Below are 17,232 nucleotides of genomic sequence, written 5' to 3'. Positions count from 1 at the left end.
CTTAGTAATAGCAAAGGGATTTCCTGAATATCAACGAACTTTTTCACTCAATCCACACATTAATCTGCCAATCCAAATAGATTAATAGATTTTTACTGAATAACAACCCAAATCTTAATATGCCCTGATCTACTCATAATAATCATCTCTTTTTAAAATATTTTGTTTGTGTTTCTCATCCTTACATAGTTAAGCCACCAAATTCTCTGCTTTGAAAAATGATTATTTGCAGGTTTTGCTTTAAAATTCTGTCGTCATAAGTTTTAAACACGAAAATGTTTCTCTTTTATTTGTACATTTTTTTTACAAGATACAATATTTTATATTTAGAATATGATTCATGAATCTTTTTTCTACCTTTTAACCCTATTCCGGGGGGCGTTCAAGTAATTATTATTCCAGGAGGAAGGGAGGGGGGCATCTAACGCCTCCCCTCCTATCTCAGAAACTATTGCTGTCAGGATCGATCGATCCTAAAATAATTTTAAGTTAAGTGGCAGATTTGTGCTATCTGAAAACCTAGGCAATTTTTCACTTACACATTTAGGGGTAAAACATTTAGGGTTAAACATATTTTAAACATTTTAATCAGTATTAGGGAAAAAAAGTATGGGGGTCTTAAAGACAGAGTATCTATTTTAGCAGGAGTTTTGATGTAATGATTCTCTACAAATTTGTGTGTGCAAGAAGATTAAACACAAAAAAAATAAACTCGTAGTTTTTTTCCTCCTTCAAATTTTTGTTATTTATTTTTACATTAATGTAATAGATTTGAAATAAAATTTGGCACTCTACAACCTTCTAAATAATATCAACAATTATAGGAACGATTCGCCTCTTATTTAGAATCAAACAAAACAAGAGATAGATGCAATAATGGCTTTCGATCCCATAGGAAACCGATTTCTAAAAAAAGATATTCCAAAAAATCACACGTTTAAAATATAGAAACATCTAAAATAGGGTAAACAGTAAAAGTAGTAAAAGTAAAAACTTAAGAAAAAACTTCCCCCCTTGAGAATGGGGTCAAAAAGATGCGCCAATTCCTTTGCATAAAGCTTCAAAGAGTTTGTCTACAGTTTTAACCTGGGACAGGGAACTTGCAATCTACAAAACAAATAGAATGTTTAGGAAAATACTTTTACTTTGACGTAACAGAGTAGAGACTGCTCATTGTTCATGAAAATTGTATTTTTTTCGGGACAAAGTGTCCAATTTTATATTGTACTGTTGTACACTTTTTTGACTTATTGGGTGCCTTTTTGGTATCAGATTAAATTTTGTATATTAGACACAAAAAATATAAAATTCTATATTCTACACTTTTTTTGACAAAAATTGTGTATATCACAAAAATAAATAAAATTCTATATATTAAGTTAAATAAAGGAAATATAAAAATGATTCCTATGCTATGTATAGTTTAGGAGCTACGTGTTAAAATGTCCAAACTGATGTAAAACTTGACTTGCGAGTAAATTTTAAAATATAACTAAAAATTAGAGAAGATATTTTGCAAAAAGAGATGCCTACATTTTTTAATTTCAAATTGCGCGGCTTGTGTTAATAGAAGAAAAATGTTACGCATACCGTTAGAACCGCTATGAACTGTATTTTTTGGAAATATAAGAATGGTTCCTGTGCTACAAATAATCTAGGAGCCAGATGGTAAAATGTCCCAAAATTTACTCGCAATTCAAGTTTTAAGTCAGTTGGGACATTTTAACACGTAGCTCCTAAACTATACATAGCATAGGAATCATTTTTATATTTCCTAAAAATAGACTTCTTAGCGGTTTTTACAATATGCGTGCCTTTTTTCTACCATTTACACAAGCCGCGCAATTTGAATTTTAAAAATCTACGCATTTTTTTTGCTCACCCTTTAGAATCAGTTGAGAACAAAATCCCAGCCGTTCCTTCTTGCCAGATATCGCCATTTTAAGATTTTTAGTAAAATTGGACTAAATATCCAAATACAAACTTAAATCTTCTTTAAATTTTTTAGTATAATTTTAGTGAGACAGTCCCAAAACAGAGTATCTTTGCTCCTGTGGCCAAACTGACTGCCTGGTGTCCCTAACAGAGAGTGCCTTTATGTGTTAACACAAGTAGGGATTCGAACCCATTCCCAAAACTAACTAATGTGGAATAGCTGTGTATTACAGCATTAGGTTAGTATTTTCACCACTAACAGATGGAAGGCAAGGGCAATCCTAACCAAAAACCCGATCATTCACCCACAGGCCCCAGTGAAGCACCTTGGAGGTCTACTTGTTTTCTGGGGTGTTGTTCACCTGCACCTATGGATTAAGCAGGTTGAGACCCAATGGTGCCCTCAGACTCCCATGAACCCTGCCATTTGGGTCAAGCTCAGAGTGATGTTACACACCTGGCTTGTGCCCTGTCCATGAGATGCTTCCCTGCCAATCACAGATCAGCACAGCCGCCATGGAAGAATAGCTGCAGGTGGTGGGCCGCATACCTTTGCTCAAGATGCAAGTTAGCACTACCCTGATCTTTATCCTCCAGGAGATCATGGTAGTGTGCATCTTGAACTATCCCCAGAGCCTGGGAGGGTTCTTTCTGAGGGAGTTGGGGACACCATTACTGTTTGACAAACCCGAGCTGATGGTATGGATCAATAGGGAGAGTAGCCATGGTCGCCCTCATTCACATTAAGCAATGCATGAGTTGGGGACACAGTTACTGTTTGAAACTATCCATGGTGGAATAGCTGTAAATTACATTATTGGGATCAGGCAATGCATGCCCCTTTGGATACCTTCTAGCTGTTGTTGGTGATCAGCAGGTTCAGCTCCTTGTTAAAGTTTTACCTGAGGTCCCCTGCACTGGAAAGTTAGGCCTGGTCTTGACCACCATCTCTCTCCTGGGAGGCCATTTGATGCAGTCGCACCTCCTGGAGGCACATTGAACACCATGGGGGTGTACAACTAAGAATAGCCCCTGTTCAGTTTTACCTTTTAAGGGGCCCGGGCCCCTATCTTGATGGGAATGGCCAAGAACTTCATGCTACCCATATCCTGGTCATCAGTCAGCTCTGAACAGGTGCTACTTGACCTCATGAAAGTCGATGGGGACAAGGGCTGTGGCCCCATGAAAGCTGCCCTGGCCAGACAGTTGATTTTTCAGCTAGAGGGCTTCTTGTCTTTAGCAGCTGTTTGTGGAAGGGGCTCTAGGCCTTCCCCAGGCTTGGCAGGGCTGTGACCACTTGCTTAATGTGAGTGGGGGCGACCATGGCTACTCTCCCTATTGATCCATACCATCAGCTTGGGTTTGTCAAACAGTAATGGTGTCCCCAACTCCCTCAGAAAGAACCCTCCCAGGCTCTGGGGATAGTTCAAGATGCACACTACCATGATCTCCTGGAGGATCAAAATCAGAATAGGGTTAACTTGCATCTTGAGTAAAGGTATGCGGCCCACCACCTGCAGCTATCCTTCCATGGCCGCTGTGCTGATCTATGATTAGCAGGGAAGCATCTCATGGACAGGGCACAAGCCAGGTGGGGCCAGGTGTGTGACATTATTCTAAGCTTTGCCCAAATGGCAGGGTTAATGGGAGCCTGTGGGCACCATTAGGTCTCAACCTACCCAATCCATGGGTGCGGGTGAACACCCCACTAAACATGTGGTGCATGTAGGGCCTGTGGGTGAATGATCGGGTTTCTGGTTAGGATAGGCCTTGCCTTCCACCTGTCAGTGGTGAAAATACTGACCTAATGCTGTAATACACAGCTATTCCACTTTGGTTAGTTTTGGGAATGGGTTCGAATCCCTACTTTTGTTAACACATAAAGGCACTCTCTGTTAGGGACTCCAGGCAGTAAGTTTAGCCACAGGAGCAAAGATTCTCTGTTATTGAGCTGTCTCACTAAAATTATACTAAAAAAATAAAAGTAGATTTAGGTTTGTATTTGGATATTTAGTGCAATTTTACTAAAAATCTTAAAATGGCGATATCTGGCAAGAAGGAACGGCTGGGATTTTGTTCTTAACTGATTCTAACTACCACTAGGTCCTATTTGAACGCCCAATTGTCCGAATGTTTGGGAAATTTTTTTAATTTAAAGTTTGGTTAAGGAGGGGTGTGCCATGGCTTGAGAAATATAGCAAAGCTATTGCTAGACCGCCAATGAGCTGTGTCATTTTATTATTTTATGTAACAGCTGTCTGTTATATTGCTGTGCTTCTATTGAAATCATCAACTTTAGAAACAGGCGGCTGTATTGACCCTAGTAAATCCTCTGTGAGCTAGATGAATGAATTTATAAAAGGGAGTATACAACCCAGGGAAATGGTTAGGGTATCTAAATAATAAAGTTTAATAAATAATCTTTGTTAATGACTGGCGAAAATTCATGATATATTTTATGTTAGAAATATAGATAATGAAAGTATCGTTAAGAATTAGAAATTAGTTTTCTCAAATCTTCGTGTATTTTCTTTTTCATAATACCTTTCTTAAACCTTCACTGTACATGTACTTAATATATCTATCAAGAATAAAGTTATCATTACATAGTAAAAATATAGATATTTTTTATTTTTTTTTTTGCAGATGTACTTTTAAAATATACTCTTTTTATGAAGTATACCAATGTACAATTGGACAACATAATAACAGTGAAAAAAAAAAAACATTAAACCTTTAGAGTTTTCCTTTTGCATCCAAAATAATTTTAAACATAAATTTACTATCTACTTAACTAATATTTGAGACATATTAAAGCCTATTGATTTTAGTATATAAACAAAGCTTGATCACTAAGCAGATATGTATTTAACCTCCATAATTCTGAATGTGCCATGAACAATGAAAAGGATAAAAAAAAAATTAATTGATCCTTTATAACTGGAATACTTTCACTAAAATACTTGATAAAGTTTATCTAAATTTTGGAGGCCATGGCGCCCTTGTAATCCTATAATGAAAAGAGTTTGGATAGGTAAATAGACACAACACAAATTTATAAACACATTAAAAATTTATGTAATACAAAGATTGCATCTTAGATACAAATTCTTATAACTTTTAGAAATCTTTAGGAACATAAGAAAAAGCTTATTAAAGCTTCAGATTCTGATGATTAAAACGGCATCTGGTTGTTTTCTATTGTCATTTTGATTTCATTAACATAATTTTAAAGAAATATAAAATTTAAAATCCAACTAGAAAGAAACTTTAAAAATCAGGAGGTGTTTATTTTTAATACAATTCACCTTGATTAAATTTTTTTTCTTGTTTTTTAAATTATAATTTATTTTGTATATTTTTTTAGGTTACATGGTAGTAAGCACAGAAGATGGTTATGGTCATATGGTCTATGGAGACTTACAACCTTTGGTGGTTCAAACAAAAACCAGTTTTGCTAATATTCAAATTGTCACTTTATCTGCGCCTAGAGTAAGTATTTTGATAAATTCAGTTAACTCTACTATAAACTTGTTAATGATAAACAGACAGAAACTGGAAAAAAACATCTGGGAATTATTTAGGAAGAAAGAAATGGAAGTCTGTCTTGGAATGTTGGAGAGGAGCCAGTCCCAACCACAACTACAACTATAGCACCAACTACAACAACAGAGTATAGGTTAGTACTAACAACAACAACTATAGCACCAACTACAACAATAGAATATAGGTTGGTACCAACAACAACAACTATAGCATCAACTACAACAACAGAATATAGGTTAATACCAAAAAAAAAAACTAAAGTGAAAACCAAAACTCAGTATTAGTTCAAAAGGTTTCACTTGATATTTAATATTTAACATTTGAGATAATTTGTTTATAATTTAGGGAGATTGTTAAAATCATGGTTCTGGGAGTAAATGAAAACAAATTTGTAAAAGAAAATATGGGATCTCTACAAGCTTATCTGGATAATATTCTGAAAGGGTAAGTAAGAATCAGTTTATTTTTTGGTAGCAAAATTATTTGCAGAAATTACTGAGAAATATATTCAGATGGTTAAATTGCCAATTTCAAAACATGAGATTTGGAATTAAACTTTCGAAAATATAACTTTATAAATTTAAATTTAACTTTACAGTGAAACTTTTTTTCTTGTTTATTCGGTTTTACTTTTTGAAGTGAAGAAATGCAAAAAAATCCTGGATCAAAATAATCAAAGGAGCTTAGCATTGGCGATTAAAAACATTAAATTACTAAAAGTAAAAACAAAATTGCCTCTATTAAAATGTGCTTAGAGCATCTAAAAAATTGTACATATTAAATGATTCCACGTTGAATTTATTTTTCTAGCATAACCATGAACATGTGCAGTTTCTATTGGTTTTAAAAATAAGAAAAAAAATTGGACATACATCCTTATAATAAAGTAAAAGCATTTCTGTCTGGCTGTATGTTTGTCTGTCTGAACTGATATGGTTCTCCTTTACAGTGTAGCTACTCATAGATGAAAAGAAAGTATGCATATGTAGAGATGCTACGTATTTAAAATTTGCAAACTGAACAGGCATGCAACAGTATATTGCAATTTAAACCTAAACAAAAGATTTAAAATATTAGTAGATTTTTACAGACCATTCCTCTTCTTTGTTTAAGTAATGCAGTTTACTATATATATTTACTTTCTTTTATTAAATTGAAAAACAGCATATAAAAATACAATAAACTAAAATTTATTTATCAGATACTTAAATGTAAGAAGAAAATACCTATTAAACTTTTATCATCGCTGAGTTTTAATGATTCCTAATTTTTATTAAATTTTACTTTCCCTGATCTTGAATTTTGAAGATCTTTGTACTTTTAATATTTGCAACTAAAAGGTACAAAATGATGTTTTATAGACAGGAAATTGGTTTCCCAAATTTTTCTTTTCTTCTGAATTAATAAAATACGATGAGTTACTGCTCTGTGTGTTGCTTTTCCTCATATTCCAAGAATAAAAAACGTATAAACATTGAGAATTTATAAGTCTAATGATTTATCAGACAAATAGCGCAGGAGAAAAAAACTGCGCATGCATTTACGTGCAAAAAAAACTTGTAAACAAACAAACACACACTTACTATACTCTTACACACACACATAAACAAATCTAATATGCAAGCAAACTAGAAACTTTGGGTCAAGTTTTGCTTTCAAGATAAAACAAAGAGAATCCTATATATCTGTGTACTATATTTATACGTAGATATCTTGGAATATAAAGCTGCGTCAATTGACTCAAGTGCTTTTACCTGCAATTTTAGATGCCTTGTCCGAACCTTGATTAACTAGCTTGTAATAGAGATTGGCGATAGATAGATATTGATTTTTAACCCTTAACAGTCAAAGTCAATTTCCGCTTCCTTCACCCTTTTATTTAACAACCTTTGTTTTTAGGTCCTTTTTTACTTAAAAATTTCAAACGGCTGTAATTTTCTTATTTTAGAAGCTAGAAGAACAATTTTTTTTGCAGAAAATGTTTATCTTTATGTAAATTTTATATTTGAAATGTCAAAATATAAATTTCAGCGGCCGCAGCTGTACTTGGCAGCTGCCAGCCGCCGCAGTCGGCGGTCGGCGGGAAAACGGCGGTGGATCTTTATGAAATTTTAAAACGTTATGTAGACATGTAAGAAAAGCTTAAGTTTAAAATTTGAAGTCTCTAAGTCAAAAATTGAGGCCACAGGAGCCTTTTAAAGATTTCTGGAGACCTGGAGGATCAGGACCTGCAGGATCATACCTGGAACCTGAAATTGACTTGAACACCTGTATTTCATATAAAGATGTACTACTAGAGGATATTTTAGTATTTTGGCAAGATAAAATACTTTGTTTAAGTCAAAAAAATATTTTTGCTCTTTACCTGGATGACCCTGCCAGGTTTGCTGGCATCCTGTGCCCGCCAGGATGGAGATATTCAAAAAATTCCAACTCTCAGTTATGTGTCATACCCAAACTTAAAAAGTCACGCAGTTTGGGCTCTTTATCTTTCACACACAGAAAATGAGATAGAAAAAACCGGATGGGGGGGCGTTCAACGCCCCCCCCCCCCCCCCGATCGTTAAAAGTTAAGAGTCTAACTCTAATGACAATGGTCTCATGGAGGGAGGGGACATTGAACTGTTTATTGGGCTAGTCCGCAAAATTATATAACATCGCTTTCTTATCCGATGTCTCAACAACCTTGAAAATTTGCATTTTGATTGGTTTGTTCATTTAGTTGTACAGAATGGGTAATTTTGTGTATCATCATTGGGAATGTACATCAATTTATTGGCCATTTTGTTACTCCTTTATATCCCTGCAATGGCCGACTTACGATAAGACAAGAATTATGACCTATTTTAATTAATAAGTGTAAATTATGGACTATCCTTTGAGCTTAATGAATAAAAGATAAATAAAGAAAATAAAGAAGTTTTCTGTTGCAAACATAATTACATCAACTTAAACATTTCAGATGTCCTAACAAATCTACAAAAAAAAAACTAAATAGATTTCAATTTAATCGATTAGTCCAGTAAGATCTTGTAAACGATGTAACCGATCACTCAAAAATTGCCAAGGAAGATTTAACACAATCAGCGGAGGGTAGTGATATCTCCCAAAAAAATCTAGTCCTGAGAAAAAGTTAATCTCCTCTAAGTTTTTTTACAACCTCACTTTTCTTTTTGGGGATATTTTAAAAATTCACGGCTCCTACACTTTTCTAATAAATATTTGTTATTATGACGGTAGTACTTCAATCAAAATAATTTTTATTCAATTTCTTAGAGGCGACATAAATCGTGGAAAATGAATGCCTTGATATGATATTATGCTATTTGTAGATGTGCATCTAGTTGCGACATTGATTGAACGTCAACATTTTTGCCCTGATTTGGAATGAGAAACAAACATTGCACATTTACATTCCTCCCTGTTATACTCAGTAGCCTTGTGTTGACACACAATTTTTATCAGTTTGTAAACTGTATAGTATATTAGAAAAGCTTTTATAGCTATAATGGGCTATATAAGTTTTGAAAAGAGGTAATTTGACAGTATATATAACAATGATAAAATGAAGAATTACTACTACAATGATTATAATTCTATGAAAAATCTTTCAAATATAGCATTAAAAATGACCATCATATAGATATTATGTGATAATTTTGGTAGTTTTCAATTAGTGTTTTACATAAAAAATCTACCAAATATTAGTTACATAGGAGCAGGTGTTTTTACTTCAAGAGTTGTTTTCTAATTTGTTCATAGAATCAGGGTTTTCATATCTTACATCTTTAAGTAGTGGCTTCGCCTTTATTGATGGAGAGTCTCAAAACGATTTTTTTTAAATTTAAAAAATACATGATAAATGTTCTGTTTTAAACAGTTATATAAAACAAGAATTTATTCATTTGTAAAAAATGTTCTTTAAGAACTGTCAAAGAAAGTTTGGAAAGCATGACGTCATGAATTATTTATAAGCCCAAACATTTAAACTTAAAATTATGTGTTAAAATTTTGAGTTAAAATAAATATTTCGCGATTGGAACAATCCTAAACTGTCCATTCCCAATAAAAAAAATTAAATCGAAATAAAAGTATTATTAACTAATTTTACAGAATTTTATTTTTGATGAAGCTAATTTGCAGCAAGATATTACATATTATAATTATTGTTAAATTCTGTTATCTTCATTTTGTTCATATCATCAAATTAACTACATGTGTGACATTTAAAGAATACTTTTATAGAATGAAAAGAAAAGCAACTAAATGTTTCTTATTAAAAACAGAAATTTTCTCCATTTAAATAACTCATCTTCAATTTAAATCTTAATCTAATCCTACCTTTGGCCATGAGGACAGGGAGAATTATTCTAAAAGTTTTTATTTTGTTTAGGTTTTGTAATCTACCCCCTGGAGACTCAGGTATGTCACAAGGACAGAGATAGCTGGTCTGAAAAACAAAATATAAATAAACAAGGATGACAACATCCATAAAAGCGAAGCACTGAAACGGTAGGACAAACGGACATAAACCCTTGTATAGTATCTGAACTGAAAAATCGGAACATAAATGTATAAATGTCGAATCAAAATTGTAGGTAAATTTGTTGAAAAACTGCTTAAAAACAGGATAATGTTTATGGAAATACTTACATTTTTGGACTTGATTATAGAGTTGCTTCGCTTATGATATTGTTCTTTGTTGTCCCAGGAATCAATATACCAAAAATCAGATCAAACGGATAATTAAAAAACTTGAAAATTTATTGTTAAAAAAGTAGAAAAATCAACATGTTTAAAATGGACGTACGGACATTCTGGTAATGATTATAGAGTTGCTACGCTTTCTAAATCGTACCCAACTACTACAGGAATCATCATGCAAAGTTTGAAATCGATAGGACAATTCTAACATGCCTAAATTAACGAATAAAAGCTATCTATCTCGGATGGACGGACGTACGGACCGACCCTAATTATAGAAAAGCTTCGCTTTTAAAAATTATGCATGTCTCCTGTGACTATAAGTGAGTCAAAGTCATTTTTGCTTCCTTCGCCCTATAATTTAACAACCTTTGTTTTTAGGTAGTTTTTTACTTAAAAACTTCTGTATTTTCCTTATTTTTAAAGCTCATGAATCTTGCAATTTGTTTTCAGAATACTTTGTTCTGTCTATGTGTGTTTTTCCAATTTGTTAAATTTTTTTGAAAAGAAAACCAATTAACATTTTAAACATTTACAATGAAATTGGCAATTGAAATTTGTACAGTATTACACAGTTTGTTTTAATATAAACTACCAATGTTTTGATTTACAATATGTAATGCACAAAGCACATATATAAAGAAACAAAAAATATAGTCTCCATAGTGTTTTCTACTTTTTTAATCCTAATTTATCCTAAAAACGAGAAACACACACAGCGATAATTGATTTTAACCTTTTACTTATTCAGTTACTCTGAGCAATACAGTGTCCTGCAGAAGGTCATGTTGGATGACTGATGATATTGACAGAGGGTGTGTCCAGGTAGAGATCATATTATATACTGTGTAGAAGGTCATGTTGGATGACTGATGATATTGACAGAGGGTGTGTCCAGGTAGAGATCATATTATATACTGTGAAGAGAGTTTTGTTGGATGACTGATGATATTGACAGAGGGTGTGTCCAGGTAGTGATCATATTATATACTGTGAAGAGAGTTTTGTTGGATGACTGATTATATTGACAGAGGGTGTGTCCAGGTAGAGATCATATTATATACTGTGAAGAGAGTTTTGTTGGATGACTGATTATATTGACAGAGGGTGTGTCCAGGTAGAGATCATATTATATACTGTGTAGAAGGTCATGTTGGATGACTGATGATATTGACAGAGGGTGTGTCCAGGTAGTGATCATATTATATACTGTGAAGAGAGTTTTGTTGGATGACTGATTATATTGACAGAGGGTGTGTCCAGGTAGAGATCATATTATATACTGTGAAGAGAGTACTGTTGGATGACTGATTATATTGACAGAGGGTGTGTCCAGGTAGAGATCATATTATATGCTGTATAGAAGGTATTGTTTTATGACTGATGATATTGACAGAGGGTGTGTCCAGGTATATATCATATTACATACTGTATAGAATGTCTTGTTGGATGACTGATGATATTGAAAGAGGGTGTGTCCAGGTATAGATCATATTATATACTGTGTAGAAGGTCATGTTTTATGACTGATGATATTGACAGAGGGTGTGTCCAGGTAGAGATCATATTATATACTGTGAAGAGAGTTTTGTTGGATGACTGATTATATTGACAGAGGGTGTGTCCAGGTAGAGTTCATATTATATACTGTGAAGAGAGTACTGTTGGATGACTGATTATATTGACAGAGGGTGTGTCCAGGTAGAGATCATATTATATACTGTATAGAAGGTATTGTTTTATGACTGATGATATTGACAGAGGGTGTGTCCAGGTATATATCATATTACATACTGTATAGAATGTCTTGTTGGATGACTGATGATATTGACAGAGGGTGTGTCCAGGTATAGATCATATTATATACTGTATAGAAGTTATTGTTGGATGACTGATGATATTGACAGAGGGTGTGTCCAGGTAAAGATCATATTATCTTATTTCTTTCTGAATCAATAAAAATCGATAAAAACGAAAAGGGAGTGAATTTGACAATCTTGATGCAATTGAACAAAGTTAGATTTTATTCTATCTATTTTGTTACTAAAAAAGTAAATTTTGAGTAAGGCTACTGTAAATATGCAGAGTTAAATACAGGTTAAATGCTAACAAGTAAATGTAGATATGACCATTTTCAAGGAAATATACTATATGATCAAACTTTTATGTACTCAAAGTTCTGACTTTTCCAACTTATTTCAGGAAAGGGACAGTTGTTATGCAAAGACAAAATGTAAAAAAATAATAGAATGTGTACATTATGGTACAGAGCTCGAACCATGCAGAGTAAAAAACATTATATTCTGTATATTATTTAACCTAACATAACCTTAAAGATAACAACACACCTCAAAAATTTAAGATATTTAAAAGCATTAAATCAGGTGCAGTAAATTAGTTTATTTGCTTTATTTTTTATCCTTTTTTTATTTTAACCTGATTGAATTTTTGACTACACATCCATTTTCATATAGGTATGTAGCATTACCATATTTGAAATTTATACTTTATTATATTTTACTCACAGATATAAAGTATTAGCAAGTTTTTATTTCGTTCTTTTTTTGTAAAAATCATAAAACTTGTGTGAATCATGTTTTTAGGTAACTATAAAAGTTTTATTTACATAAGTTGAAATTTTAAAGAAAGTGGGCTAGAAAAATCTAACAAAATTGCTACAAACTATGTATATTTTAGATATTTTTAAATTATTACTTTTAGATGTAAAAGTTGATTTTTCTGTTGTTGCCCTATCCTTAAATAAATTTGTTACTAACCTTAGTCATGGTATTTTGCATACAAGATTGTCATCCAAGTTTGGTGGGCCAGCAAATGTAAAACTTGTCCAATTCTTACACAATAGATATAAAAGAGACTAGACATACAACTGAAAATTACCTGTGTCTATAACTCTATATGTATATGTGAGAGAATAACTATTATTCCAAGAACTGGAAACTAGATTATTAAGATATTCCAAAGAAAATTTATTTAGCAGAATCTAAATCATGTAGAAATAGGCCACGTAAAAAGATAAATAAATATAAATTTTTCATCTAATTACCAACTCACAAGTATTTATATATTTTTTATTACAAATTGTTTTATTTACAGATGTGTTCAATCCTAAAATGCTTCTAATTTTATCTCTTATAATAGAGCAATTCAGCAAAGAGTAGCATTTTTATATCTATAAATTTTAGTTTTCTTTATTATAATATCTATTAGTTCAGCATATTTGTAAAACTTGAGCAAATATTGTACTTATATTTTTAAAATTCAAATATACGTATACTACCTATTTTATTTTGTTTTGTTTAGAAATCTCAGCCCTTAAACAAGTGTTACTAAAAAATAGATTGTCAATATATTTATTATTTTATTCTTATATTTTTAGATAGATGCTGATTTGACAAATGTATCTCCAACGACTATTTGTAGTACTACAGATGGCCTTTCAAGAACTGGGCAATTTAGGTAAGCAGGAATATGGGGCCATAAATGGCAATACCTTGTAAAATATGAGTATAAGAAAGTGTAGAGAAAACCAGGATCCCTTAATTTTGAAATGAAAATTTCCCTATGTCTCAGCCAGGCAGGGGGCCCTAACCCTGCGTGCATTTATCTGTCAATAAAACCTAATCTAAAAGAAATAGAATATTAAAATGAAGAACTACCCTGTTCAATTTAAAAAAAAAAATATTTTAAAATAGGGCAAGGCAAGGCATTTTAAGAGAAACCTCTGAAAAATCTGAAACAGAAATCATTTACGCTAGAATAAATTAGTATTCCTAAAGGAAGTGTTAAAAACCCAAAAATAAAATAAAAATAATGAGACAAAGTATTTAAGAACATTTTTGAAACAGTTCTATAAATGAAAATGATAATTAACAATTTAGGGAACTTGTAAAAGACAGCCTAAAAGATTTAACAAAGGAGCTAAATGCTGTTAAGGTATTTTTTTAAATTTTCACAGAACGCTGTAATCTACAAATATTTCCTCACTCTTCATTATGGATTATTTTTAAAAGCGAAGCTTTTCAATAAGAAGGGCTGGTCCATCTGTAGCTTGCATTTAAGTAGTTTTTAAAACAAATTTACTTGCATTAGACTAAAACATTTATTATTCTGCTTTTTCAGTTCTGAAACTCTACAAGTGTTAATGTTCGTTTGTCCTACAGTTTAAGAGCTTCACTTTCATGAATGCTTTTATCCTTGTCGTATATATACTTTTGGCAAATGTAAATTGTAACACAAAATGTAATCATATTCACACAAGGACAATCAAATTCCTAAGCACTACAGAAATAAAAAGTTTCGAATTTAAAATTTAGTAAAAGTCATATATACTTTAATCATTTTATTTAAACTTCTAAAAAATTTCTAGTAAACAAAGAAGAACGCCTCAATGAGTTTTTATTTAGATGTATGTTGATGAATGTAATGATATAGAGATATCAAAGCCATGGGTTATCATTCTTATTGTTGTTGGATCAGGTTTGATTTGATTAATAAATATTCTTGCTGTCGTTAAGAATGTAGACTCTAACCTTGCGAGATTAATTTGATATCCTTTCTTTAACTAATTGAAATAACAAAAAAATCGGTTGAGATCATATCAGATATTCATATGGTCTTTTAGTTACCTAAATATCAAAGAGATTATAGATTGTTAAAATACTTTTTCAAAATATTTTTTTTTGTTTTTAAAATTAAAATTCGGTTGAAGTTTTCTTTTTTCTGTATTAGTTACTTATAACATGATGCTACAATACGATGGCGACAAGTAAAGAAATTAAAATAATAACTAGAATAGAGACTTTTTATCAAATTTTTACCATGATAATCTAATAATCCATTTTTGTTAAGCCTTCATTTTACTGGCCTTTGGAATCTTTGCAATGTTTACCCTGCCTGGATATTTGAGAGCTCTGAGAACCTTCAATAACCTGGAACCTATGGAGGGAGAGGTAAACTTTGCTGGTCCTCCCCAGCAGAAAGGTGTTGATGATCGTTTTGAATATATGAGTGATTAAATGATATGGATATGTAGAAATATTAGCTGGAATCACAAGATAATTAATATATATCTACCACATGTATGTATATGCTAATCTTCTAAGTCAATTTGTCATTGTCAACCTAAATTATAAAATTATCATTTTTATAAATGCATACCTTAATTTTTATGTGATTCCACCAATCAGTATTAGGATATTTTAAATTGAATAAATATAGTTTTATTTAATTTTTTAATTTAATATGGGCTCCAGGGGAGAGTACTTGTTAAAACTCTTTTTATAAAACTTTCCTAATAACTTCCCTTACAAGAATAACCTAATAACCAAAAATTAAGCTGGTAGCCTTTTTATTGACATTTTAGACTAATACATCTACTCTTCTTTCTTACACAATAACGTTTATAAATAGTATGGCCTATAAAACATGTGTTAAATGATACAGAGTCTTCCTTATAACAATGTTAAAATAAAATAATAAAGCGGGAAGGAGTTAAATAACTGTATGTCGCCATACTGTGGACTTAAATTGAGTTTTTGATTATTACTCAATATCGTCGTAAATATTAACACAGCCAAGTCGATAAAAAGAGCAGAAAACAATTTGCTAACAGACGTATAAGATCCCCAACACAGGATCCATGTAGTTGTCTGGGTTATACGTCTATACTTAATACATTATTATAACAATGTGCCATTATTATGAAAACTTTATAATATAAGGTCACAGTAATAGAATTGTTTTTGCTTAACAAGTATTGATTTCATATTTCAACAAAAAGCAAGAGTATTGATATGGTTGAATTTGCGAAAGGTTTATATAAGAAAGCAATGTAAAAATGTAAATACTATTTTCCGAGACTGTACTGCTATAATACTAAAATAACAGGGAAAGAAGTCTCAAGTAATATTTGTAAAAACAATAGATAGATATGAAATAAAAAACTATTTATTCAATGAAATGATTGTTTTTCTAAGGAAATTGGATGATATTCTCATAGATATGTCAGTTAATATTTAATAATTTTAGCGCGTACATTCTAGGAATCAATATTATAAAAAAAAGTAGTAAAAGTAAAAAAAATACCGAAAAAATATCAGATTGTATATGTTATTTTACCCTTTTTTACTTAAACAAAGCATTTTATGTTACCAAAATACTAAATCATTCTATAGTAGTATATCCTGATATGATATATAGGTATTCAAGTCAATTTCAAGCCAGTTATGTACCAGCAGGTCCCGATCCTCCAGGTTTTCGAGCAATCATTAAATGGCTTTTAAGCTTGTCTTGAAATATTAGAATTTCATGAAAAGAAGGATTTTCATACATACAAAAGATATAAGGTAGCTGTTCAATTTTAATCTGGAAGTGAAGGGGGAAGTTAAGTCTTTTTTGAAAAATAATATCTGGTGTGAAATATTAATGGAGGAATTAGCAAACTTTAGCATTCTTAGTTTTAAATTAATCAGAAAGAGAGAGAGAGAAGTTAAAACAAGGGATTGTAAATAATTATTCAACTCGTTCTGATATTGGTGAGCTTAAAATTGTTTGGGGGAAAGGTTTGTTTAGGATTGGATTCCAACTATTCTAATCTACCAAAGGAGTAATTATATTTATAGGTTAGGGGTTGGTGATTTATCTCCATTATCCTCTCCCTTTATTCCTGACACTAATGGAAATCAGAAACTTGTTTTACTTTTTATATTTAACTTCATCAAAATTGTATTAAAATTTAAGATAAAGTCAGAATATATAAACATGACTTTTCAATAATTAAAAGTGATCAAAATAAATAACAATCCCTAAATTAAAAACATAAAAAAGTACCATTTATATAAAGAATCACACTGGTGTGCATGAATGTGTCATCGTGTGTACTTGACGATATTCAAAAGACCGTTTCTATATTCCTTTTAATGTAATATTATATTGTGCTTCTTTTGATCAATTTAGCAGACAATACAGATATTTAAACGTCCTAAACTTTTAACATTACATAACATTCTACACAAGTAAACGGTCTTG

At 31.6% G+C, this 17,232-nt stretch overlaps 1 protein-coding gene across 1 annotated transcript in view; it reads left to right on the top strand.

Annotated features, from left to right (window-relative positions):
• Nucleotides 1-15,433, top strand: part of LOC145307249 (uncharacterized) — a 31,942-nt gene extending 16,509 nt beyond the window's left edge. Inside the window, exons 9-17 of the mRNA XM_080149622.1 lie at nt 5,303-5,427; nt 5,520-5,614; nt 5,827-5,925; nt 9,875-9,903; nt 10,937-11,010; nt 13,583-13,662; nt 14,085-14,139; nt 14,610-14,682; nt 15,055-15,433. Of these exons, the coding sequence (XP_080005748.1) occupies nt 5,303-5,427; nt 5,520-5,614; nt 5,827-5,925; nt 9,875-9,903; nt 10,937-11,010; nt 13,583-13,662; nt 14,085-14,139; nt 14,610-14,682; nt 15,055-15,221 (797 nt within the window). The 3' untranslated portion in view covers nt 15,222-15,433. The remainder of the gene's footprint in view (nt 1-5,302; nt 5,428-5,519; nt 5,615-5,826; nt 5,926-9,874; nt 9,904-10,936; nt 11,011-13,582; nt 13,663-14,084; nt 14,140-14,609; nt 14,683-15,054) is intronic.
• The last annotated feature ends 1,799 nt before the right edge of the window (nt 15,434-17,232 follow it).

This window comes from Acartia tonsa, chromosome 2, assembly GCF_053477335.1.
Source record: "Acartia tonsa isolate MP-2025a chromosome 2, ASM5347733v1, whole genome shotgun sequence".
NCBI classification, from domain to species: Eukaryota; Metazoa; Arthropoda; class Copepoda; order Calanoida; family Acartiidae; genus Acartia; species Acartia tonsa.
Note: the sequence above shows the minus strand (reverse complement) of the source record. Positions and strands in the feature narration are given on the sequence as shown.